General features: G+C 52.9%; 1 protein-coding gene across 1 annotated transcript in view; it reads right to left on the bottom strand.

Moving 5' to 3' along the window:
* Positions 1 to 25,570, bottom strand: part of ADAM12 (ADAM metallopeptidase domain 12) — a 267,367-nt gene that overhangs the window by 93,401 nt on the left and 148,396 nt on the right. The window contains exon 4 of the mRNA XM_040991939.1: positions 12,915 to 12,993. Within this exon, the coding sequence (XP_040847873.1) occupies positions 12,915 to 12,993 (79 nt within the window). The remainder of the gene's footprint in view (positions 1 to 12,914; positions 12,994 to 25,570) is intronic.

Genomic DNA, 25,570 nt, shown 5'->3' with positions numbered 1-25,570 from the left:
GCTGCCCAGCCCATGCTATCTTCCCAGGCCATGGTGGAGTCCAGCCCGCTGCTAACTGTCCCCAGCCTCTGCGTGAGATAACCTGAAGGCTGTATGCCCCTGCTTCCCAGCACCCAGATGCCTGAGTCCAGGTTGAGGGGAAGCATGAGGATAACACTCTGTGAACTCATAATTGGTTCATCACCGCCAGAGGGGCCTGGCTGCACAGAGGTGGCCAGCATGCCAAGCTGAGGACACTCAAACACTGAAAAGACAGCAGGTGTTACAGTGGCACCTGTGTCTGGGGTGGGGGGACTGGAGCCACAGGGCTCTGTGCACAATCAATCTTGGCATCCTACACAATATAAAATCTCTCCTGTTTTAGAGAAACGTGGACTATTGTTACAGGCATCCAAGCACTGGCTAAGAAATTCAAACCAAGGGGTGGACACCCGGGGCGGCAGCTCACATGCTGTGTGGTCACATCCCATATGACCCTGAGCTTGGGACCCGGCTCTGCTTCCGTCTCCAGTTCCCCGTGCATAGGCATTCTGCAACGCAGCAGAGGATGGCTCTGTGGGAACCTGCCACAGGCGTGGGGCGCCTGGGTGGGCTGCAGGCCCCCGGCTCTGGCCCGGCCCAGCCCAGCCTTTTCAGGCAGCTGGGCAGCAAGCCGGGGGGATGGGAGGTCAGTCTCTCTCTCTCTTCTAAATAAATAAAAATAATTAAAAAGCAAATGATAATAGTCTTGATTACTGACCTCTGAAATTTCAAATGCACTCATTCTGAGTCTCAATTTAGTTTTAATGGAGTATTTATCAAATGCACTTTCAAATTAAATACACAGAACTATAAGCTCATTAAAGCATAAGCTGAGAACAAATTAGTATCCAATTAATTTCCAGTTCAACGACTCAGTTGAAGTATTGTTTAGAAGAGGAGGTAGTGGGTTTTAGCTCTCATAAACTATTCCTAAAAGTAAACAACCCCATCACTTTCTAGAAATAGGCCCTGGCTGTCACACTGCTCTCGATTTACCATTCCATGATTGTGGGCTTGATGAGCAAACCCTCTGCTCCCTCCCTATGGAAATCCATTTCTTACATACCTGCGACCATTACTAGAACCCCAAGTTCCAGATTCTCCAGGGGTATTACAATCCCGTGAGGTTTACTAATTTTTTCTCTCAACATGACTCCCTAAATACTTAAATATTAAACATAAATATGACTGGGCCTTTATAAGCTGGCAAGTCATGGTGCAGACAGTCTCACAGCTGCCAAAGACAGGACTGTCACACTGTGCGCCATGTGAGTGGTTCGGAAACTTGATTCTTTCATGTGTAGCTCCAACAGAGCCAGTGCTGGCCGCCCAGGACAGCCTACAGATGAGTGTGTGCCTCTTGGTCAAGGCCAGGCGGCTTCAGGCAACGATGCCGGGCGGCAGTAACCAAGTAGGTCTTGTGGGTTGGTGAGCACTAGGCATGGTAGGCATGGTGTGCCATGTGCCCGACACATGTAGGTCTGGTACGCCATGTGCCAGACACAATGGGCAGCCACCATGCCAGAGGGGATCTTGTGCACCAGGACCCCAGGTACACAGCAGGCACCTGAGCTGGAGGGTGTAGCCCTTTACCACGCTACACCCTTGCCCATCTCATCGCTTCCAGGTGCCACACTGGGTAAACGGGCACATGTCCCTAAAGACACTGCAGAACAAGACACTGTCCTCCTGTGATGGCCAGCTTCGCTGACTTTGCTGAACTGATACATTCTATTTCTACCAAGAAAACATTCCACAGAAGACTCCCAAACACGCAGAACCACAAAATTACATCTTCCCCTTTACAAAACCTCTAACCATGTATTTTATATACTCACTACTTAACCTAATGCATTTCCCCATGCCAGTAAAGTACATTTTCCTTCTGTTTAATGCCATCAGTCAAATATAATGGTGGGTAGGAAAAGATGGAATAAGAACCCTTGAACTTGAAAAGTGGTAGCCCTCAACTCTGTGCCCTGTGGGAAGCCAAGTCCAGTTCCTGTGATCCAGCTTGGAGGGGATTGCAAAGGCAGGAATTTGATATGCTCCAGCGGTAACAAAAAATGGTCCAGCCCTGAGACTCAAAGGAGTGGTGGCAGACCAGGGTAGACATGGTTGCTGACACACTAACCCTCTCCTCTCTGCTCCCCTGCCACAGGCGACTCAGCAGATGACCTTGACTTAGCTCCTGAGTTCTACAAGGTTCTAGCGGGGAGAAAGTACTGGGGGCATCTCTCAGCCAGCCTTCCATGGATGTGGAAACTGAGGCTCTACTGGTTAAATGACCACGGGAGGTCAGAGAGCAGAAAGGGAAGGCTGAGGACCCCAGCTGGACGGCTTCCTGCCAGGAAGGCACACTCAGGACAGCTTCTTCTCATCTCATTCACAAGCCAAGCGATCACCTCCACAGCCTTGGGCTGAACACATGGAGCCTCATGGTGGAGGTGCCGTCGCAGGAACAGTGACATCATTTTCCAGTGGAGAACAGAACCCACTAGCAGGAGGGGTCTTGGGACGGGGAGTCAGCGAGCAGGTTCACGTGAGGCTGGCGCATTGCAGCACGATCGTGGCCAGACCGCCATTCTCCTCTCACAGGACATGAAGAACTAACGTACTATCTATGTGACTTCAGGAGGCTAAAGTGACCGTGCCCGTGATGCGACTTTGCAGGGAGCTGGGTGATGTGACGCAGGGCAGGATGGTGAAGGAAGAAGTGGCCACATGCTCACCTCCAGGGTTCCCACAGCTCCAAAGGGAGGCATGTCTGGTTACCAGAAGTAACCTCAGGGGCCATTCAAATTATCCAGCTATTTGGAGGCCAGCATTAGCCAATGCCTGTTTAAGAAATCTCTCTCTCCCCCACTCCCCTCTCTCTCTCTCTCCCTCTCTCTGGGACTTGCTGGCCCACGAGCCTGGTAGCAACTCATCTGTCCCTGCAAGGTTGCTGATGTCTGAGCAGAGCTGAGAAAGTCCTGGCATTGAGATGTGAGAGACTCCATGTACAATCTGTAAAAGTGTATTATGAACTTCCTTGGGTTCCACAGATGGAGTGAACAGGCATGCAGAAGCGCGTTGCAGAAAGCAAGGCCCTGTCACAGAAGCAGAATGTGGAAATGAGCACACGTTTTCAATCTCCCATGGTGCTGGGTGCTGTGTTGTCCACCTGCTGGCTTTGCCTGCATTGAACCCTGGGTCGTTGGACGTTTCCTGAAACGTGGACGAAAGAAACAGTCCTGCTTGAGAGAAGGTTATTTGCTCACACTCCTTCACTTGATTCTAACTCCCAGCTCCCAACACCGTTGGACACTGTGGGAATCTGAGACGATCCAGTAAAATGCATTAGACTAAGCTGGTGGAGACAGCGAGCAGACGGACACACCCAGGACCTAAGGCTCTGCTAGCAGCTCACGTGTCAACCCTTTGTCCTCAGACAGCAGACTTGGTGCAGCGTGGCAATGCGTGGCCGTGCATGCGCCGTCACAGCCGAGCAGGGGCTACGGCCAGCACACCGTGGAAGGCCTAACTGTGTGAGGGCTCGGTAGCTAACTGCTCCCTTGCACGGCATGGTCACCTCTGGCTACTCTGCAGCTGGATCTGACTCTACAGCTCGCGACCCTCACCCCCACATGAGCTGTATGTGGATGGAGGGTCCATCTTGCACCCTTTCCTTTCTTCACAACGCAGAAAGAGGAAGTCCCGCCCCCTGTAGATGCTCTGGGGACATGGCCTGGGCTTCCTGGTTTTGAGCACAGAGCTTGGCTCCACTCGGCTCACCTGGGCTCACCTACACCACATCGGTGAGCTCCAGACGCTGTCCTCCTGCCTCTCACTGGATTCTGGGGACCCAGTTCAGCTGAGCATCCCCTGCACTGCCATGTTGGGTGTCCCACATGGCACACAAGGGCCAATCTGTTCCCTAAGCTGTTTTAGCTCCATGACAACTAACTCCTTGGCCAAAAAACACGTAAAACAGACACTGGGTGCTTTACTCAAGCAGCTAAGAGGCAGTGTCGTCCAGTGGCCAGGATGGCAGATCCTAGATCAGCCTGGTGGATGTGGCTGTACATCCCCTCTGGCTGCAGCCTGGGCCTACTTAGCTCCTTGGTGTCTCAGTGCTCCCGTCTGGATGTAAAAGTAGCAAAACTTGATTTATTACGAGGATCAAACAACAAAATATATGAAAAGTACTGAACAAAGTGCCTTGCATGTCGTTGGTGCCTACTTGCAGTAGCTGTCATGTTGGGCAATCAGTAAACGCTTGCTGGGCATATAAATGAATAAGGCAATGCCGAATACCAACCCCAGAAATCTGGGCTTGATCAAAGGGGCCATGGGGGAAGTAATGAAAGATACAAAAGATCAAAATACAAATGTAATGAGGCATGGCAGAAATGTAAGCTAATGTTTCAAAGATCACTGGTGCCAGAGCAGGTGGAGTACAAGGAGGTGAGCTTACGAGTACAGAGGAACTGAGGCAACCTGTGCATCCCCAGTAGGAAAGAGGGAGAGTGGGAGATGAGCTAGGCTGCTGTGCCACGGGGGACATGGCACAGATAGAGGGCTGGGGAGCCTCAGGCAGCCACTGCAGGAGGGGCGGGCAGGAAGAGCAGCAGATCTAAAGGCAGGAAGAGCCAAGCCATTGCCATACTTCCTAACCAGTCTGGTTCATGCCCAGGACATGGTTGCACTGTGGGTTGTCTCCGACGCCATCTTAGCTCCTGACTCATCTATTGCATCCTTCAGGGGCTCCGGACTGTCTGCGCTGTGCTCTGCTCTCTGATGTCTCCCAGCCTCGGTGTCCACCATCAAGCTGACTCTGGAAGACCCTACCTCCTTTTGGCTGAAAATAGTTGCCATGGAAATGCATAGGCCAGAACCCAAATAAGACTTGTGGCCAAAATACTGGGTTCCGCATGCAGCTGATGGGTTCAGTTCAGTCGGCCTTCAGGTCTTAGTTCACACAGTCCTTCCTCTAGGAAACCTTCCATGATTATCTACACCAGACTAACAAACCCTGACCTTCACTCGCACTGATCTTAGCTGTGTCTGTGATGGCCAGAATGGAGCCAGCCTCCAGCAGTGTCCCCTAGTCTACTTTCTCCATGGCAGCCTCAGTGCCCAGCCTGTCAGGTGCTCTGTCACCATGCGGGCCCCACATGACCCATTTGCACCCTTCTCTGGACTGTCCATGGCACAGCCATCCCAAGTCCAGATGGCCACGAGCCTTAGTAGAAGCCACATCATAAGACACAACCTCCATTCGATGTGGCCTGAGAAGTGTGAAGCCTCTGACAGTTCACTCCTACGTAAACAGCTAGTTAGCATGTCAGAGGAAAACCATGAGCCTCCAACCAAGACTGGAAACCACCCCTGCATGCCGCCAGGCCCGGATGCACTGAAGGCTCAGGAATCAGAGAAGAGAAAGCAGGGGCACAGCAGCCAGAAAGTGGTTCTTTCTATATAATTGTAAACTTAGGACAACCCAGGGTGTGCTGGCTTTGGAGGATGAGGAGACGAGTCAGCAGATTCCCCCTCACTTTCCAATCTGATTCAACAAAAACAAAAGCCCCAAAGCTGTCTGGCCGCAAGATGCAGGGCCAGGCTGCTGACCATGCAGGGGTTGAGGCTGTGGGGAGCGGCTGTTTAGGGCTGTGGCTTCACCCCTCCTCTTCCAGCTCTCATGGAGAAGGTGACTGCTGGATGCAAGGCTCAGCCATTGTTTCCTCATTACAAAAGCAAGATGTGCAGGCTGCTTTGGGAGGCTTGGTGCCCGCTAGCTGTGCCCACTAGCTGTGCCCACTAGCCGTGCCCGCTGCACGGACAGCAGAGGCGACTGAGAGCAGGAGCATGGCTGCAGCATGGCAGCGGCTTGCTCAGCTCTAGAACGGGGCTTTGTGGGCAGGGTGGGCCCCTACGACTTCTAACCTGCACTCCCGCTCTCTCCTGTTCCCCCCCTGGGGGCCAAGACCTGGGGACCTGCCTAGGGGAGGGTGGGGCTGCTGGACTCTGACTCTCTGCTCCACTTAGCAGGGAGCACAGCACCCCATGGGGAGCAGTGGAGCCATGGAGCAGGCATCTACCCTTCCTGGATGACCTCCCATGGGAAAATGACCAGGAATCATAACACCCCCACACGCACCCCTAAGGGTGTATCAGCAGAGAAAACCATGTTGATCTCACCCCACATGGGTCTCGCCCCACATGGAGACAATGCAGGCAATGCCTGAGCTTTGCAGCCCAGCTGCGTGCTAAGCCCGAGGTTTGCAGCCCTCAGCTTCTACGGCTGGAGTCAGAGCAGCCCTGGCAGCTGTTTACCTACCCTGGCTTACTGGGTCCTGTGTTTCCTCTTCTTCTCTTATCACATGTTTCCTTCCCAGTGAGACAAGGGGAAGCAATACACAGGCCAGTGAGGAAGGGAGACTGAAGCAGGAAGCCAGGACTCCTCCTGGAATGTCGCAAGTATATTGATGTGTTCCAGATGTGTCCGTGTTGGACATGTTTGGTTCAACCTCAGGGACAGCGGACTTCTGGAGGGTGCCAGTCTGCCGCCCCAGCATCTTGGGGTCTCTCTGTTTCTTTGGGGAATACTGATTTATGCTGTAGAGGTCAGCCTTGGTGCCAAGTCTGCAAGATTGTCTTAATAACAAGCTTAATGCACAAGGTGGTGCAGTAGGGAAGTGAAGTGCGAAAGCCCAGCATGAGGGCGTGCAGCTCACCCTTCGATTTTCAGTTGGGGACCCGTCTTTCTCCTGCAGCCCAGCCCAGACTCTTACGTTGCCAACTGCCTACTGAATCTTTTTTGCTCGGTTGCCCCAGTACACACTCAACAAACTAGGATCTTCTGTTCCCTCTGCCCTCCTACCGCCTGCTGCTCTGCACAGTACCAGCAACAATGACTTGTCCATCTTGTGGCCCATGTGGAAGGGAGGGCACTGTTGGTGACACCTCCCTTCACCCGCCACCTGCTCATGCCTCTTCCGTCCTCATCTTTCCAGGTGATTTTGCTCATGACAAGCCTACCTGCACAGGCAAAGCTTCATGTCAGGAACTGTCCCGTCTCTGCCTCCCACAACCTTTCTTTCATCTTCCATTGGTTTTTCTTTTTTATAGTTAAAACATTATTTGGGCCCAGTGTGATGGCTCAGTGGCTAAATCCTCATCATGCATGCACTAGGATCCCATGTGGGTGCCAGCTTGTGTCCCAGATGCTCAATTTCCCATCCAGCCCCCTGCCTGTGGCCTGGAAAAGCAGTAGAAGATGGCCCAAAGCTTTGGGACCCTGCACCCATATGGGAGACCCCCAGGGGCTCATGGGTTTTGACTTTGGATCAGCTCAGCTCTGGCCATTGAGGCCCCTTGGAGAGTGAATCAGCGGATAGAAGATCTTCGTCTCTCTGTAAATACGACTCTAATAAAACAAATCTCACATTTTTTTTTTTAAGATGGCCAAGTGACACAGAGTGAGGGAAGAGATAGAGATAGAGAGAGAGAGAGAGAGAGAGAAAGACTTCCTCTGGTTCACTCCCCAGATGCCCACCAGAGTCAGATCTGGCCAGGCAGGAGCGAGGAGCCAGGAATTCCATCCTGATCTCCAACATACATGGTTCCCAGTTTTTAGTGACATAAAATCAGAACTCTTTAGAGTTCCACACCAGTATTGAGGCATCTTAGCCCATTTTAAGAGTTCCTGTTAAATACCACATCCTAGTAAAATACCTCCAAAGGAGTAAAGTGAACTGGCCCTTTGCACATAGCTCTTGCTATATATAGGCTTGTATTATAACACCATTGGTTTTCTTGTTTTGTCTTGTTTTAATGGCCCTGCCACTCCGAGCAGAATTTTCTATGCTGAGGAATGTATCCTTGTGATGACAGTGGGCACACTGGAGGAGCTGAGTGAATGAATCAACCCCACGTGGCATCACCTAAGACAGCATCGTGTCCAGGGAATTCAGCGTTGGGAGAGCCTCCTGAGGCAGGGTGCTAAGTGGGGGCACATGGACCATCCCCTCCCCCTGCCCCAAGGCTGTGACTCAACAGGAGATGGACTACCACAGAAGGAATGTGGGTCACCCAAGACCGTGCGGTACTGGGTCACAGCGTGGATGCGCTCAGAATGAACCCCCTTGCATCGCTCAGAGTGGCACGGTGTGGTCACGGCTGGTTTAACGATGCTGGCGCTAGAAAGGGCTTCTCCATGCTTCCTTTAGAATGTTTATAATCTGCTTCACAGTGGCCACCAGCCGCAGGATTCATGTCGTGCGTGTTTTTGCTCTTCCAGCTGCTGTCTTCATCCTCAGAGTTGTTCGTTCCTTGACAGTCAGACGGGCCTAATGTGATTTTTGCGGGTAAAGTTTGACAAATGCTATTATCAATTTAATTTCTTTATATAGTTATATTCACATTTTGTCCTTTGACCATGGGCCAGTAGTAGAAATGTACATTTTATAAGGAGATATTACTTATGTCATTCTTGTATTGTAAAAAAAATACCTGTGAAACAATATTTGCATCTGTGCTTGCATTCCCACGCCGTGTATCTCTCCCGTTTCTTTTTGCTCCTTGGTTAATCTGGCAAACGCCTCGTCCATTTTATCCAGCTGTTCAGAGGGACAGCTTTTGTTTCAGTCATCCCTCTTGATTTTCTACAGGCTTCATTTTAATATATTTTTACCTTAAATAAACCTTCATTTCTGAGCAGGGTGCACATTAAATCTCCCACCTTGGTTGCAGATATGCGGGGGCATTCTCCCTCTTGATTTATGAATGAAGTTATTAAACTTTACACCCAGAGAATTTTCTCTTGAGGAAATCTCGCATGTTTAAGTGGAATGTCAGAACTAGAGGCTTTTTCGGTCAACTTACTAAAAAGAAAAAGAAGTGTCAGCCTGTGACCCCTAAACTGTAATGTTTTGTTTGTTTGTTTTAGATTTTAGGAAATCCTTTAATTAGTAGTTGGATTAAAATTTAGTTCTAGGTGAATCCGTAATTGTATTTAAAAATTGTGCCTCGATTTGTTTTTCAATTACTGCCTTGCATAGTTTGAGGCCATTTTGTGGGTACAGAGTCTCACAGCCTGTCCCGTCCAGCGGGATGCTGCGTTATCAGCCTCTGACGCTGCCCCCCCTTCCCGGGGCTCCAGCTTTCCCTGGGATTCAGTTCTCCAATAGCTTTTACCACCACTTGCTTTTCTTTTCATATCCTTTTTTTTTTTTTTTAATTTGCAGTGGAACCTTGTAAAGAGATTTAGTGAGAATTTTATTTTAAATCCTAACTAGATAATCTGTTTTAGCAGACTCTATCTATTTATAAATAATGGGATTAGTATACTGGTGTTATCTGTTTTGTATTTCCTAATTCCTTACCTTATCTGATTAGCCTCCTTATCTACCGAGTAGATCTGCTATTTCCACTAAGCCTGCCTTCTTTGGAATTATACATTCCATGTTCCCATCATTTGCATGACTGTAATTAAAACTGTAGGATACATACAGCTAAGCAGCAGGGCTATTACTGGCTGGGCTGATACAGGCACTTCAACCCAGCTAGTGTTTCAAACGGATCCTGGGGCTGGTTCCTTCCTGCCTCCGGCTCCTGGCCCCCTCCCACCTGCAGCAGCTTTCAGAATGAGATATTTTTGGTTAATTGTTCTTTGCAAAACACTGAGGGGTAACTCCTCCCGTCTGCTTGCAAAAGCGTCTATTTCATTCTCGTTTTTATAAAACAATTTTGAGTCCACTACTTGGGCAGATGATCATTCCTTTTCCCCCTCAGCTTTCTGAAGTTTTCAGGCCAATGGCAAATGACAACGCCTCTTCAATGGGCATGTGTCCACACAGGCTTCTCCCAATCCCGAGGCTCGTAGCACTCTGTCCTCGGCCGCCGCGGTTCCCGACAAGCCACCAGGACAGGAGCTGGTTCTCATCCCGCCTGCCAGGGACTTTTCTTCAAGATGTGCGTCTATTTTTCTTTACGATCCAGAGACGTTCTCCTTGCGCTCTGTTCACACACAGCTTCTTTCCTACTTTCTGCTGTGTTTCCATCACAGGTCTTCTCTTGGCCTCCACCCATCTCGGAGCTCTCCCTGAGCTCTGTGCCATCTCGTTTTCCTGGAGACGCCAGCTCCCGACTCCTGCCAGGCAGCCCTGGCTTAGGCGGCTTGGGGAGGCTTGGGCCTTTGATCCTGGTGCTCATCTTTAATATTTCTCTTTCTTCTTCTTTTTCATTTGGAATGTGCATTCCGTGTCATCTGAGTGGCAGAGAGATCCCCTATACAATGACCATCTTGGCTTCACCCTGAGGCCTTGGCCACAGGGAGGGGTCATTAACAGGGGAGTGGGGCCGTCATCCTGCTCCCTGCCCCAGTCTTGGCAACAGGGACAAGAGCCGGGCTGCTCCCAGCAAGCACACAGGAGGTAGCCGGAGTCTCAGCTGTCCGAGCCTTTCCCGTCTTCTTGCTTCAATCCAGGCACTGGGCAAACACCCCCCTCCATCTCTAGGCCTCTTCTTGTCTCCTTCTCACAGAGGAAACAGCCAGTGTTTGTGGGGGGGGAGAGACGGTATGCACTTCTGTGAGATTCCTGATGGCTGGTGTCCACTTCCCGTGTCCCCAGCCTGAGGTGCCAGCTCTGGGTCCTGGATTGTCTCTGGTGTCCCTGGCCGTGGCCCGAGGTGCCCGCTCTGGGTCCTGGACGGCCCTCCCGTGTCCCCGGCCCAAGGTGCTTGCTCTTGGTCCTGGACGGCCCTCCTGTGTCCCCAGCCTGAGGTGCCCGCTCTGGGTCCTGGATGGCCTTCCTGAGTCCCCAGCCTGAGGTGCCCGCTCTGGGTCCTGGATGGCCCTCCTGTGTCCCCAGCCTGAGGTGCTTGCTCTGGGTCCTGGACGGCCCTCCTGTGTCCCCAGCCTGAGGTGCCCGCTCTTGGTCCTGGACGGCCCTCCCGTGTCCCCGGCCCAAGGTGCTTGCTCTTGGTCCTGGACGGCCCTTCTTGTCCCCAGCCTGAGGTGCCCGCTCTGGGTCCTGGACGGCCCTTCTTGTCCCCAGCCTGAGGTGCCCGCTCTGGGTCCTGGACGGCCCTCCCGAGTCCCCAGCCTGAGGTGCCCACTCTGGGTCCTGGACGGCCCTCCTGTGTCCCCGGCCCAAGGTGCCCGCTCTTGGTCCTGGATAGCCCTCCTGTGTCCCCAGCCTGAGGTGCCCGCTCTGGGTCCTGGACGGCCCTTCTTGTCCCCAGCCTGAGGTGCCCGCTCTGGGTCCTGGACGGCCCTCCCGTGTCCCCGGCCCGAGGTGCTTGCTCTGGGTCCTGGACGGCCCTCCTGAGTCCCCAGCCTGAGGTGCCCGCTCTGGGTCCTGGACGGCCCTCCTGTGTCCCCAGCCTGAGGTGCTTGCTCTGGGTCCTGGACGGCCCTCCTGTGTCCCCAGCCTGAGGTGCCCGCTCTGGGTCCTGGACGGCCCTCCCGTGTCCCCGGCCCGAGGTGCTTGCTCTGGGTCCTGGACGGCCCTCCTGAGTCCCCAGCCTGAGGTGCCCGCTCTGGGTCCTGGACGGCCCTCCTGTGTCCCCAGCCTGAGGTGCCCGCTCTTGGTCCTGGACGGCCCTCCCGTGTCCCCGGCCCAAGGTGCTTGCTCTTGGTCCTGGACGGCCCTTCTTGTCCCCAGCCTGAGGTGCCCGCTCTGGGTCCTGGACGGCCCTTCTTGTCCCCAGCCTGAGGTGCCCGCTCTGGGTCCTGGACGGCCCTCCCGAGTCCCCAGCCTGAGGTGCCCGCTCTGGGTCCTGGACGGCCCTCCTGTGTCCCCGGCCCAAGGTGCCCGCTCTTGGTCCTGGATAGCCCTCCTGTGTCCCCAGCCTGAGGTGCCCGCTCTGGGTCCTGGACGGCCCTCCTGTGTCCCCAGCCTGAGGTGCCCGCTCTGGGTCCTGGACGGCCCTCCCGTGTCCCCGGCCCGAGGTGCTTGCTCTGGGTCCTGGACGGCCCTCCTGAGTCCCCAGCCTGAGGTGCCCGCTCTGGGTCCTGGACGGCCCTCCTGTGTCCCCAGCCTGAGGTGCTTGCTCTGGGTCCTGGACGGCCCTCCTGTGTCCCCAGCCTGAGGTGCCCGCTCTGGGTCCTGGACGGCCGCAAGGCAGCACCTGGCACTGTAGCCCTGGATCTCTCCTCACTCTCCCACACGCACTCCTGCCTGGAGTCTGCCCGGCCTGACCATGTGTTTTCCCCCAGCTTGGAGGGCTGCAGCAGCCCATGTCCCAGTGTGTCACCTGTGTGACAGTGCCACACATGGGAAGATGAGACAGGGTGGCCTGACCTTAGGGGGAAATCCCCACAGCCAACAAGCACACAAGATGACAGACTGGTGAGAGCCTGCCTGCAACACAACGCCCCCCCGGGGAGCTGCTGTCCTCATCTTCAGAAGGGCACCACCCGGTCCCGTTCTCTCGGGAGTCACACAGTCACCCGTGGGCCTGTCACTGTGAGCCTGACTCGAAGGAACATACACAACAAGCATGTTTACCAAGTCACATCTGAAAGTCCTCACCCCGACAAGCTGACCACAGGGGATCAAAGCATTCCAGCCGCACCCAGGATGCAGAACCCCATCTATGTGTATGTTACATCATGCTTATCTTGGGGTAAGCACAGCAGATTCCTCCCCATTGCCACAAGAACCTGGGCATGTGATACAGCGACTCCGCCCAGGCAGGGGTGTCTGCTTTTCAAGCCATCAAATGAGCAGCCTAGAGTCCCCAGAGACAGGGCCCAGGGTCAGCCAGGCTGCAGCGACAGACAACACAACACCCAAGCACTCCTTGGAGCCTGAGTGAAGGCTCTAGTTGAGGTGACTTTGCTCAGAGTGACACTGCCACGCGTGCACACGCAGACTCGAGGGGTAGTTCCAGTGAAGCGTTACCGTGTGATTTCGAGCGAGAGAGACATCGGTGCCGTCTTGCAGGTAGTGGGTTTCCGTGAAGCTGCTGGCGATGAGGCCTCTGTGGAGAGACAAGAGCAGTGTGAGCAGAAGAGCCGAGCGCCGGACCGTGTGGCACCTATGAGCACCAGGCCACGGGCAGCCAGGCTCGGGCCTCTCCCAGTGCGCCCACAGCGCCTTCAACCTGTTCAGGTGGAGACTCAGGCAGGCGACAATCGCCTATGTGTGTTTTGAGCCGCAGCCCCTGGAGCATATGCTGTGTGCGCCTCTGCCTGGTGTGCACATCTGACAAGCACAGCGGTATGTGCTGCACAGGTGCGTGTAAACACACACTCACCCATGAACAGCGAAGGCAGATTTTAAAGGCTGCACTGGCCAGACCCTCACCCTCTGTCCCACTTGCTGGGAAAGTCTTCCGGGTTCCCCTGACCTGCCCCTGTTGGATCTGCCCCCGCCACGTGCTTAATGTTGACATTACATCATTGTCACGAAAGAGATGACAATAGTGAAGTGTCACAAACTGGGACAGACACTGGAAGTGACGACAGACATCAGATGCATTGAAATACTGCATTTTGAAGACAACAGGGAGAGGAGCATGCCTCGTCTCTTCTCCAAACTGTGCAACCCACTGGAGCTTCACGGGAGATGGCAAAGCGGTGCTTCTCTGGGCTTTAAACCATTCTGTGTGCTCCGGAGGACATGCGCCACCTCACCCGGTTCAGCCCCATCACAGGAAGGATTTCCTGGGCACCTGCTGTGTACTAAGAGCTGGCTGGGGTGGGGTGCTGAGGACAGGCAGCAGAGAGAGACGAGGAGATGGGAGGCGGAAGGCACAACGCCTGACATGAGACTCGGGGCTGCTGCACGGCTGAGGCAGGGCCTGGGATAACCTTGGAGGCCTGGTGGAAGGTGGCACTCAGGGAAAGAAGAGCTTACACGATGCCAGTCTTTGTCGATGTCATTTACTGCTCATTGCTAAGTGCAAGTCTCGTGCTATTATTGGTCACTCAGGTCTTTTTAAAAAGATTCATTGATTGATTTCCCCTCACCGTATTCCTGCCACTGCTGGCCGCTGGCTGGTTCCAGAACATTTCATATCTTGTCCCGCTCATGTCCTCTGGGTTGGCTATGCCACGTGTGACAGGTCTCTACTCTGGCCTTCAATGAGATTACCACATTCCCCTGGAGCGTCCCCCTCCGTGTCTGTCTGTTAACCCTTCAGGGTGGAGGCTGCAGCAGGGTGGTGGCCTGCCCCACCCCCAAAAGCCTGCCACTGCCTCCTCCCTCCCACATGGGGCACCGTTTGCTGAGCAGAGACCTGGCAGGCCCCATGCCAGCCCCTGTGTCTCAGGGAAACCTGACAGCTTCTGTCCCAACGAGTCAGACATGACTTGTGTTTCAACTTTAGCGAGCTGCCTGAAGGCCAGTGACCTGCCAGGGCCTGCTTCCATGGTGGTGCCTGGGGCTCTCATGTTGCACCAGGCCTCGCAAGTGGCACTGACTGGGCATTTGCTAAAGAAGCAATGCTAAGCAGAGTGGGATATGTCATAAGTGAATGAACTTGGGGAAGACACACAGGCATTGTCCCTTCTGGCCTAGAACTCTCCCCAGCCCTTATCCATGTCCTTCTCCAGAGGCAGGGCTTGCCAAGGTGTCACAGACAGAGCTAAGAAAGCATTGTTCCGGGGGAGGACCCTAGGCAGGGAGGACGGACGATGGCCGTGTTGGAAAAGTGACAGCAGCAGTACTGTGGATCTCGCCAAAGAGAAAATCCGATTTGATGGACTCTCCTATTAGCAAATGGGAGTGGAGGGGAGGGTTTCGGGAGGCCGTTCGTTCTGCTTGTGTGGTGAGCTGGTCTAACCAGGCGGCCTGCTCCTTTGGACAGCCGTGCCAAGAGCTGATGCTGCTGCCCCCGTTTGCTAAGCTGCTGCAAGCACCAGCTACAAGTTATCTCACCGAGTGGGTATTGATCGTGCTGCATCTCGGTAAGCTCTCCAACTGGGGAAAGACAGACCCAGTGTGGCCAGGTCACCAGGACAGCGTCAGGAGTTAGGATGACTCTGTATAGTGAGCGGTAGGAGATAAGCAGATGAATACCCCACCCAGGGGTGACCACATATTCCCAGGCATGGGGGCCTAGGAGGGCATGTGAATGGGCTGCAGCCTCAGAGATATGAAACAACACAGGCTGTCAAGCTGTGCTGGGTGTGCTGCTGAGGCAAACACGTTGGGCGGGGGGCACACCCTCAGGGCTGATGCAACCCACATGGTCCTGTGCCACGGGAGGGAGCCACTGAGCACAGCAGGCACTGGAGCTCAATGCCCACGGCAACTGCGTGGCTGAAAGGAGCAGGAGAGGACAGGCCGAGGCAAGGACAGCTTGGAGGCTTGTTGGAGCATCCACATCATGAAGCAGGCCCGCCTGCTCTGGGGGCACCCAGCCACAGGAATGACAGCTGAGCAGTCCCTGGGAAGGATCCTGGGCTGGGAGATGCTGACCCAGAAAGGTGACTCCAGAAGCGGAGACTGAGGCGGACATGTGGGCATGCAGCTCACTGGGTGTGGCCGGGGTGAAGCTGGAACCGAGCCACCCAAGTGCCAGGGGCTGTTGATGCCTAAGTCCTGGGATGCGGCTGGCCAAAGATCACCCTTCAGAGTTCATAATCCCAAGTTCTTGCATCTCTGAAATGATGTATCAAACCAAAGATCCTGTGGCTTTTTAGAAGATCAATGCGTAGGTAAAAGATTCCACTCCAAATTTACTGCAGTTCAGCCACACAGTTTAAAGGAGATGGATTTCCTTACGACGACTCACTGCCGTCTCAAAGCCCAGAGACGGGAAGCCAATCCACCGGGTTTAGTTCCAACACAACAAGCACCTCCCAGCACTCGTTCTCCTAGGTCCCTGCCAGGAACCTGCATTTGCCTTCCTGCCATGTGGGGCTGAGCTATATCCCAATACCTCACAGGGGGCCTGGCACACAGTCAATGCCTAATGAATAAATGCATAGACAAACACAGGGGCATTGCAGCAGTAAAGCCAATTTCGTGTCCAAACTACATTATACTGCACAAACTACAAAACCTATACAAACCACATGGATGAACTGCAGATAGAGGAGACAGGCTTGCTCTGTGGTTGCAGAGGTGGTGCCGGGGGTGGGACGGGCTCATTCACTGCTGAAGATTCACGGAGCACAGGTCATTATTGTGTTAATGACAAAGCCAACCGCATAGACACTTGGGCAAATTGTTTCTCTAACAAAAATGTGAAAATACAGCCATCAGTCCCGGGCAGGCGGGACCCAGTCCTGGGGCTGTCACAAAACCTCACACACCATGGAAATCAGAATTAAACATCAGGGTGAGCCCTTCCAGTTACTGTATCCAGTGAGATGGGCCAATCCTCAGGCAGAGCTGAACATGTGCGGAGAAAAGAATGAGGGGAAAGGCGGGCAGTGCAGGCAGGCCCGTCCCCCCGGGACACCCCACAGCCGGTTTCAGAGAGTGGCTGGAAGCTCGGGGTTCTGTTGCTACCACGGGTATGGTACTGCACAGGCACCAGGCGGTGGACTGCTTCCACCTGCCACCTGCGCAGGGAGGTGCAGGTGGACTGCCACTGGGCCTGGGCCTCTTGAAAAACTAGTCATGCTTCTTGCTTGCCTTTGGAGAAAGCTCACAGATCCTGAGCCTGCTCCGTCGCTCATGCTTGGCTGGGAACGGTGAGGCCTCCACAGAGACCTGGGGTGTTGACTGCTGAGAGGTGCAGAGGAACCCTCAGAGCGCTGAGGAGTCCTGTCCACGGCCACACAGCTAAGTCCTCGGAGTCTGACCCTGATGCTGTGAGCTCCCAAGGTTGTCCCTTGCCAACCATTGCCTACACTGCCTTTCTAGGAAGAAATACCAGCAGGTGGCTCGGAAGACGGCAAATGACGCACCTGCAGAATCAGACAGTGTGTTTGCCTGGAAACGTTCTCCCACGGTACTGGACTAAACGCCAGGGCTCACGTTGTTTCTCTTCACACTCAGTTGAGCCCCACAGCTGAAATGATTTTTGGTTATAATTTCAGCATTTTGGGATCCTAGCTCTTTGGAACTCTACATCTGTAAGAACAATGGAACATTTACATCCCATTTTCTTTTGTTATTCTCTCTTTACTGAAATACTTAGCATGATCAAAACAACTTTTGTTTTCCAACAGAATCTATTTATTTATTTTTAAAAAAAGAAGCTTCCTTGGCCCAGCTCTTCCTCATTTAGTTTTACCAAGTATAATGGAGAAAACTGCTGGCATGGCATTTGGAAAGCTGCGGGGGACAAATAATTTCTTAGAATTCTAAGTCGAGTATAAATTCTCAGCCCACGGAGCCCCCATGAGACACAGCAAGCCTTGGGACCGTTCATGGGACCTCGCCCTTGACAAAGTCCATGGGCCACACAGGAGGGGCCTGTGAAAAGCTTGTGGGAAGCAACAAGTTCAGACAAGCTCGCGCTGGTGCATCCACCTCCTGATTTTCCAGTCCACACAATGTTTTCATATGACACATTTCTTATGACCTTTTTGCAGGCTCTGTGCATCACCACTGACAGCCGTGGGCTGATCCTGGGCCAATGCTGCGATGTAGTTAGTATGTTAAGCCTTCGCCTACGTAATGCTGGCTTCCAGTGAGAACACTGGTTCGAATCCCAGATGCTCCGCTTCTGGCCCAGCTCCCTGCCAGCATGGGGTAAACAGCAGAGGGTGACCCCACTGTGTCCCTGCACCACAAGGAGACTCAGAAGAAGCTCCTGGCTTCCTGGCCGTCCAGCCATTGTGGCCTTTTGGGGAGTGAGCCAGTAGGTGGATTGTGCCTCTCTTCCCTCCGCTCTCTGTGACTGTCTTTCAAATAAATACCAAAAAACTCTTTAAAAAAATACCAGAGCTGCTGTGTCTCCTGCCACGGCTCCTGCCCTAGTGGCCCAGGGCAAGGGTCTTAGAGCTCTGTGCTGCCACCTCCCTGTGTCACCAACATGGGCACCAGGGATTCCCTCGCCGATTTGGCTGTGCCTAAGGGAACATGACTACCTTCACAGAATGACAGTTACCAGGTCTCAGCAATGCAAACGTAAGAAAATAATAAGACTGTCAACATAGAGGACAGGCTGACAACCTCAAACACACTCAGGCTCACCCCAACTTCCCGACAAGGGCCTCATGCCGCAGATCCAGGGGTCCTCTACCATGCCTTCCTCCAGCGGGTCCGCCAGCCCAGCACAGGGCAGCAGCCGTGTCCCTGAAATTTTACTCTTGTCTATTTCACTATTTTACATTGAGGCTCAGATGGGGCAAGGCCCTTGTTCCAGGTCACATAGCTTTTAAGTGTCAGAGGACAGAACACATCTTCCACCAAGTCCTGGGACACAGGCACTTGCAGGTAGGAAAGCATGCCACCCTTCCCTTTTGTCCACAAGGTTGGTTCAAGGGGTTAAATGAGGCTGCGCCTGGGGTGGGGTCTTCCCTGTTTACATCTAAGGTCAAGGCCTGCTCCCAAAGGCACTCTGCAGTTGGTACATTTCCGAGTCACAGATCAGTGCAAAGGGAGACATTGTACCTTCTGAAGACTCCTCTACAGCCATGTAGCAATGGAGCTTGGGCAATTCTGTCTCTGCCTTCTTCTGTGGTTGTGACCTTGTACATCAAATGTGATCTGTTGCTGCAGTGTCTGCCTCTAAGACAGGAGGGACAACACTGACCCCACAGGGTTCCCAGGAAGACACCCACAAACAGAGCTGGCCCACGTGCTGCAAGCACTTTTTACTATCAGTGAGGTTAACCAATGTTGTCAGACACAACCAGCATTTCTCTGGCTCTAGTCACTGCTCTCCAGTGCCTCCATTTCTGGAATAATCTAGCAAATTCTCATGTTCCATCTTGCTTCATTTTGGCTTGTTTCTCATTCAAAAGCCAGAACTCAGACCTTGCTTCTGGTCCCTCCCTTGTTCCCAATAGAATCTGGGCACAATTTTGTTTTAAATCCCATAGTAGGGACTGGCACCTGCTCTACATCCTCAGTGGAGTGTGTACTGGCACCTGCTGTGTTATCTCAGTGGAGTGTGGACTGGCACCTGCTGTGTTATCTCAGTGGAGTGTGGACTGACACCTGCTCTACATCCTCATGTAATGTGGACTGGCAGCTGTTCAACATTCCAGTAGTCTGAACTGGTATCTGCTGCAATACTCTTCTGTTGTGGAGCCTGCCACCCGCTCTATATCCTCAGTGGAGTGTGGACTGCCACCTGCTGTGTTCCTCTGGCCCATCTCATCTTACTTACGCTTGTGGGCTCACTTTTGTACCCCAAGCCTCCAGCTCGGTGTTCTGCAGCAGTTCTGTGCCAGAACACTCTCCTGGCTTTCTTCTTCTCCTCAATTCCTACAAACCCTCGTTCCTTCTCTGGGACAGCTGTCCCCCAGAGCCCCCTTTTAGAACTGGTTCTCATCGCTTGTCTTCTGTCCTGATTGTTGTCAAGAGCATTGCACCTTGTCTACCATTCCTTTACTTCGGTTTGTGTGGGAGTAGGGCGGGGCCCATCAAGTGCCCTCTGTCACTTCCCGAGGGCCCGAGCTGCAGCTGTGCGTGGTGTGGTTTGGATAGCAGGTGACCCTCAAACTCAGGCAGAAAGTTAAGGCTCAGAATCATGGCTTGGTGGTCCTGCAAGGAGGAGGCCTGACCCAATACAAGGGGCCGGTATTGTGGTATAGTAGGTAAAGCTGCTTGCTGCAATGTTAGCATCCCCTGTCAGCTCCAGTTCAAGTCCTGGTTGCCCTGCTTCTGATCCAGCTCCCTGTTAATGGGCCCGAGAAAGCAGTGGGAGATGGTCCACAGGCTTGGGTCCCTGCACCCACACGGTGGGAACTAGACGGAAGTTTCAGGATGCTGGCTTTGGCCTGCGGTCATGTGGAGAGTAAACCAGTGGGCAGTTTACATTTCTCCTCCTTTCCACTCTCCCTCCTTCACACTTTGTGGCTAAAAAGAAATCTTAAAAGACCTCTGAAGGACCCATCTTTAAAGAGGACATTTCTTAGCTGATTGAATAAAACCCCATTTAACCAGGTGCTTTTGAACTGTCAAGTCCAAGCCTGGATATCCAGCTCTGAGGCTCAGAACTCTGCGATGCGGGCTGCGCTGCGTCCGCACACCGCTGGAGTAAGTGGTGTCTGCCGCACAGCCCGGAGCTGGAGCGCAGCGGGATTCCAGGCCCGGCGACCCGCTAAGCGGTTTCCCAGAAAGCTGGACGCGTGTCAGCTCCGGTTTCCTCACCCACACGGCTCCGTGAGCAACTTTTATTAATTGGTGCTCGCAGGCCAAAGGGGATTTTCTTGGCTTTGGCGGAAGCCAGCCAGCCAGCCAGCCAGCCAGCTCCCAGGCAGACTTGTGGGCCGGCCAGCTGGGCTCTCTTAAAAACTGACCTCTATTGAACCAAACTCACGGAACGTGTGTGAGCTTAAATTTGTTCCCTCCTGCCTGCTCAAAGACAATGCTCTGTGATTTTCCATTGTGAGGCTGCCAGGAGATAGACGGCGGGAGGGACCGGCGATGGGGAAGGAGACCCTTGCTTCCTCATGTCTTCTTGGTCAGCCCTTGGGACTGTCTGGTCCTCCTCTGTGGCTTCTAGGCACCACACTCAGGAGTGTAAAAGGACGAACTTTTGCCTTTCAAATGAAGGGCTCCCCAGATGCGAGTCTGGGGGTACAGAGCCCCTCCACTCCTTGGACATCTTGCCTGATGAGTTATCTGAGACTGACCAGGAGAAATCCTGCCCAGCCTTTCCCCTACCCTGGGCTTCCAGCAACATCAAGTGGGCACTCCTGTCTGTAGCGCCCCTTAAACAAAGGGCGGGATTTGCTGTGATGGCTCAACTGACTAATCTTCCACCTGTCAGTGCCACATCCCATATAGGAGCTGGTTCATGTTCCACTTCTCTTCCAGTTCCTTGCTTGTGGCCTGGGAAGGCAGCAGAGAATGGCAAGTCCTTGGGACCCTGCACCTGCATGGGAGACCTGGAAGAAACTCCTGGTTCCTGACGTTCTATCAGCTCAGCTCTGGCCACTCTGGTCATTGTGGCCATCTGGAGAGTGAACCAGCGGATGAAAGATCTTTTTCTCTGCTTCTCTCTGTAAATCTGCCTTTGCAATAAAAACAAATAAATCTTAAAAGAGAGTACGAGCAAGAGAGAGAGACAGAGGGCGGGGGGTGTTTCATGTCTCTGGGCATCAGATGGCTGTAAATTATAAAACCATGATATGAAACCAGGTAGCCCACCTGAACTGTAGCTGCTGGGTGCTTTATAGGATGTATTCTTCTGTTTATTATTATTATTATTTAAAGAAACCACAACAAAAAGTAATTGTAACATCAGCCGAGCACCCTGCCTTGTGGTAGCTGATTCTCAGAGGCTTGTAGTAAGCTCTCGAGCTGTTGAAAACCCCCAAGAATCCTCAAATGTCAGATGCCAGGGTCAAGGCATCACGGCTGGGTCTGTCCCTGGGGTAAAGCCTGAGTAAGTGCTGCCCGCCGGTCAGCAGACCCCCACCTCCCCCACGTGGCCAGCCCCGGGTACATCAGTGCTTCTGAACGTACTTGACAGGTGCAGGTAGTGCGAGGGATGAGAACTGGATGGGACAATAGGAAGTACCTTGTGGGTTTATGTAAGTAATGTCAGGCAACACAAAACATAACTCCAGCCGTGAACGCTCTTTTACAAACTTCATGGTCCCAGATTGTAGGAATAGTTAAAAATCAGGACGGAGGAGATGAGTCGGTTCCTATCTGAAGCTGTCACCATGGCCTGGATGAATGATCCAGGGTCCCTCACTGTCCACGCCATCGGGTGTGTTACTCACTGGCCAGAGAAAAAGATTTTATCAGATGGAGGATCCAGAGTTGTTGGTGTTAGAGCAACAACAAAGCTCACAGCCCTAGGGGAAGTGGCAGAGCTCTTTCTTCTCCTTTTCTTTTAACTACTTACTGGGGAGGCAGAGTTAGAGTGAGAGGCAGAGAGATCTTCCATCCACTGGTTTACTCCCCAAATGGCTACAACAGCCATGGTTGGGCCAGGTCAAAGCCAGGAGCCCAAAACTCCACCCAGGTTTCCCATGTGGATAGCAGGACCTCAAACACTTGGGCTTCCTATGTTGTCTTCCCCGGGGCACTAGCAGGGAGCTGGAGTGGAAGTGGAGCAGCTGAGACGCCAGTGTCACAGGCAGTGGCTTGACCTCGTGCCACAATAGTAGAGCCTAAACCTTTCTTCTTCCAGTTGTGGCTTCTCCCTAGCTATGTGTCTAGGATGTCCTGGCTATGGAGTAAAATTGGACATGCACACAACGAGCCCAGCCCGGAACAAAACCGTACTTCCCAGGGTGGACTTTGACCAGAGAAAAAGACATGCTTGCTTCTGAGTTGTGTGGCTCCCTAGTCACGGGGCTGTTCCTCAGATGGCTTCCTCCAAAGAACCCAGCAACTAGAGCTCGGAGCGGATTGATGGTTTCGCTTTCACACAGCGCTCTGGCACGCAACATTGTAAATGGGGATGACATCATGTGTGCTACTAAGCTCACGTGCTAAAAACAAGCTCCAGAAACTTCTTCATTAAAAGCTGAAAGCTTTCCATGTGTCTGAGGTGGGAGAGTGGGGGAAATAGCTAAGCATGTGGAGGGAAAGAGAGGTATAATTAAATGATTAAAAAACACAATGAGCTGCCTTAGTAATCCCTTTAAATAGTTCTATGGGAAAGAAAAAAATATCACAATCACCTACAAGCTTATTGAATTCATCAACACTTTGGGGCCACAAAACAATGATGTGCTAAATTCTCTCTTGCACATTCTAACACAGAGGAAATGGCTCCATCCAGAAAATGGATCCGGTGTTGTGTATGTGCTTGTTTTTCCCACCAGGGTGGATAGTTCCATAATGAAACAATCACATTCGAGTTCTCCACCAGTCCTAGCATTGTTGGACCGGGGACACTTGAATCTGGACCAGTTACCACAGTCCTGGGGCACAAGCACCTGTTTCGTTGGCTATGATGATGACACCGTGGTCACACAAGAAAGCAACTGTGTGAGTTTGAAATGCACGCTAAAGTGTGGAGGTGAGAAGCGCCAAGATGTCTGGTGTTTGACCCCAGGGAGGGGCCGGAACAGGAAGCCAGGAGGGCAGTCCCCACACCTGTAGAATTGTGGAGGAGCGCCAGGCGCGGTGCCCAGACTCTGGCACTGGTGATGTCGGTGCTAGGCACTTCTGTGGACGGAAGGACCTCTCGGGCCTGTGCCTTGGTGGGGTGATTAGCAGTACCCCAGCCCCCACCTGTGGCCACCAGCCATGTCCCCAGGGTGCCAGTCCTGTGAGCTTTCCCCAGGTAGTGTCAGCTGTGTTCTGGAGGGCAAAGTCACCCTCGTTGAGAGACACCGGTGTCAGTGAGGAGGGAACGTGCGACGGTTCTTGCTCTGGGACATGTCGATTACAGGTTTCAGAGTGTTCTTTGGAAAGGATGTCACACTTATAGAAAAAACTGCAGATACAACAATCAGACAATAGCATACAAAGATGCTTTAGTTCACAGACACGCATATTACGGCACACATGCTCTAGATATGTGCAGGCCAGGCCTGCATCTTACCAGAGGGAAGCAGCCACCAGAGACTGGAGGGAGACTCAGGGGCCACTCTGAGGACATGAGTCATACGTGGCCACTCTGAGGACATGAGTCATATGTGGCATGGGCCACCCAGCCAGGTGCTCCATGCTGCAACCCGCCTGGGCTGGGGCTGGTTTGATTCCAGAAGCAATGACACAGAATACTGTTATTATTTAATTGTAACAATAACAATGGCTTGGAAAATACAAACTCCAACATGAGGACCATTGGGACAGCAAGGAGAGGTTTCTAAAGGCTTTTCTTTTAAACATCTGTTTCTCAAACAGTGGGAGATGGTGCCAGAAACACAACGCCGGGCCGCCTCCTTCTCTCTGGGCTCACGATCTGCCTGGTGTCACTGCTGGCGCCGAGCTCCTGAAGGCAGGCAGGAGGCTGGTGCTCTCCCAGGTGGGCTGATGGGAGCAGTACTCTGTGTGCATGGTCAGCGCCAGGGACATGTGCCTCCCACCCCCATGCCACCTGGTGGGCCCAAGGTCACAGAACTGTGCCACACATGCTAGTTAACCTAGCACAGTCCCTGAGCAGAAGGACCTCAAGCAAAACCAGAATATTCTTTCTTAGGGCTTTCCGGTGAAGCAGCAGTGGAACTGCGGTGTAGCCCAGGCCTGCGGGGACCCTGGCACCTCTGCACCCAAGGCTCCCAGCTCTAGTGAGGAGTGGAAGAACTGCTCCCTGTCCACAGTCTTGACTCTCAGTGTTGGCTCAGCTACCTTCCAGGGAGTGATTGATTATCAACAGGTCCCTTAGGATTCACTTATTTAGGTAGAGTTCACGGTCATGTGTGATAAAGACACTGGGTTGAAGGTTACGATGTAGGATGGGCGGACGACACGAAGCTGCATGGGGGCGAGGCTGCCTCTCCTGTGAGCTCTGAGGGCGGCTCACACGCAGCACCCAGCGTGGCAGATGGTGTCCTGGCACAGGTTCGAATCCCAGCTGCTCTGCTTTCAACCAAGCTCCCTGTTAATGCGGGAGAACAGTGGAAGTTGGCCCACGTATGGATGGAGACCCTGGCTCCTGCTTTGGCCTGGCTCAGCTCTGCCCAATGCACACATTTGGGAAGTGAACCAGCGGATGGAAGAGCTCTTTTTTCCCTTACTCTATAACTCTGATTTTTAAGTTAAATACAAATTAATCTTAATTTTTTAAACACAAAAGCCAACAACATTTTGCCTTCAGAAAGTGGAAAAACCAGCTCAGGGGGGACCCATATATAAAGCTGAAAACAAAGAAATAGAAAGCAATGAACTTGAAGTCAAGCAAATTACTAACACCAGGAGTCACCTTGCACCAGGTCCTAGGGCACCAAAGGATGGGAATTCCTCTTGTGCAGATAATCAATACAGTCTTAAAGATTGCAGAAAACAAATGGCCATTGTGTTTCTGAGGCCTGAGGTCACATTACTTTGGCTCAGGACAACGGGGTGCAGGTGCTAATCGTGTTTAGAGTGAAGGCAGCGAACCGGCGGAGGGCAGAACTCTTTCTGCCTGTCAAACATAAAATCAAATGGATGGCATTTTCAAAAACATCAAGCCAGACCACTTCAGACAGAGCGCTCTCACAGCTATCTTGTTGGAATGGCCAACGAGCAAAGCTAACTCTGTCTGCCACAGGCTGTAGCCAGCAAGACCCCAAAGGCAGCCCCCCCGCACCCCGTCCCCAGCCTCAGGTACCGGGCGGCCCCAGGCCCTGGTTTCAGACACTCAGGCAGGGAGTGTGGGAACCTCCTAGCTCTCACCAATCTCTGATAAAGACACTTCCTCCCGTCTGCTGTTTCCCTTGGCATGGCTGTTGCTGCCGCAGGGACCTCTACAGCGTAGGGTGCCTTCAGTCCCAGCTACTTCCTGACTCCTTTCTATTCTGGCTTCCTGTTTTTGTAATCAAGTCGTTCCACAAGGTACAGTCAACTGGCACCACTTCCTTTGCACACTG

The sequence above is a fragment of the Ochotona curzoniae genome, unplaced genomic scaffold (genome assembly GCF_017591425.1).
Source record: "Ochotona curzoniae isolate NIBS_2020 unplaced genomic scaffold, NIBS_Ocur_1.0 contig_66, whole genome shotgun sequence".
NCBI lineage: Eukaryota > Metazoa > Chordata > Mammalia > Lagomorpha > Ochotonidae > Ochotona > Ochotona curzoniae.
Note: the sequence above shows the minus strand (reverse complement) of the source record. Positions and strands in the feature narration are given on the sequence as shown.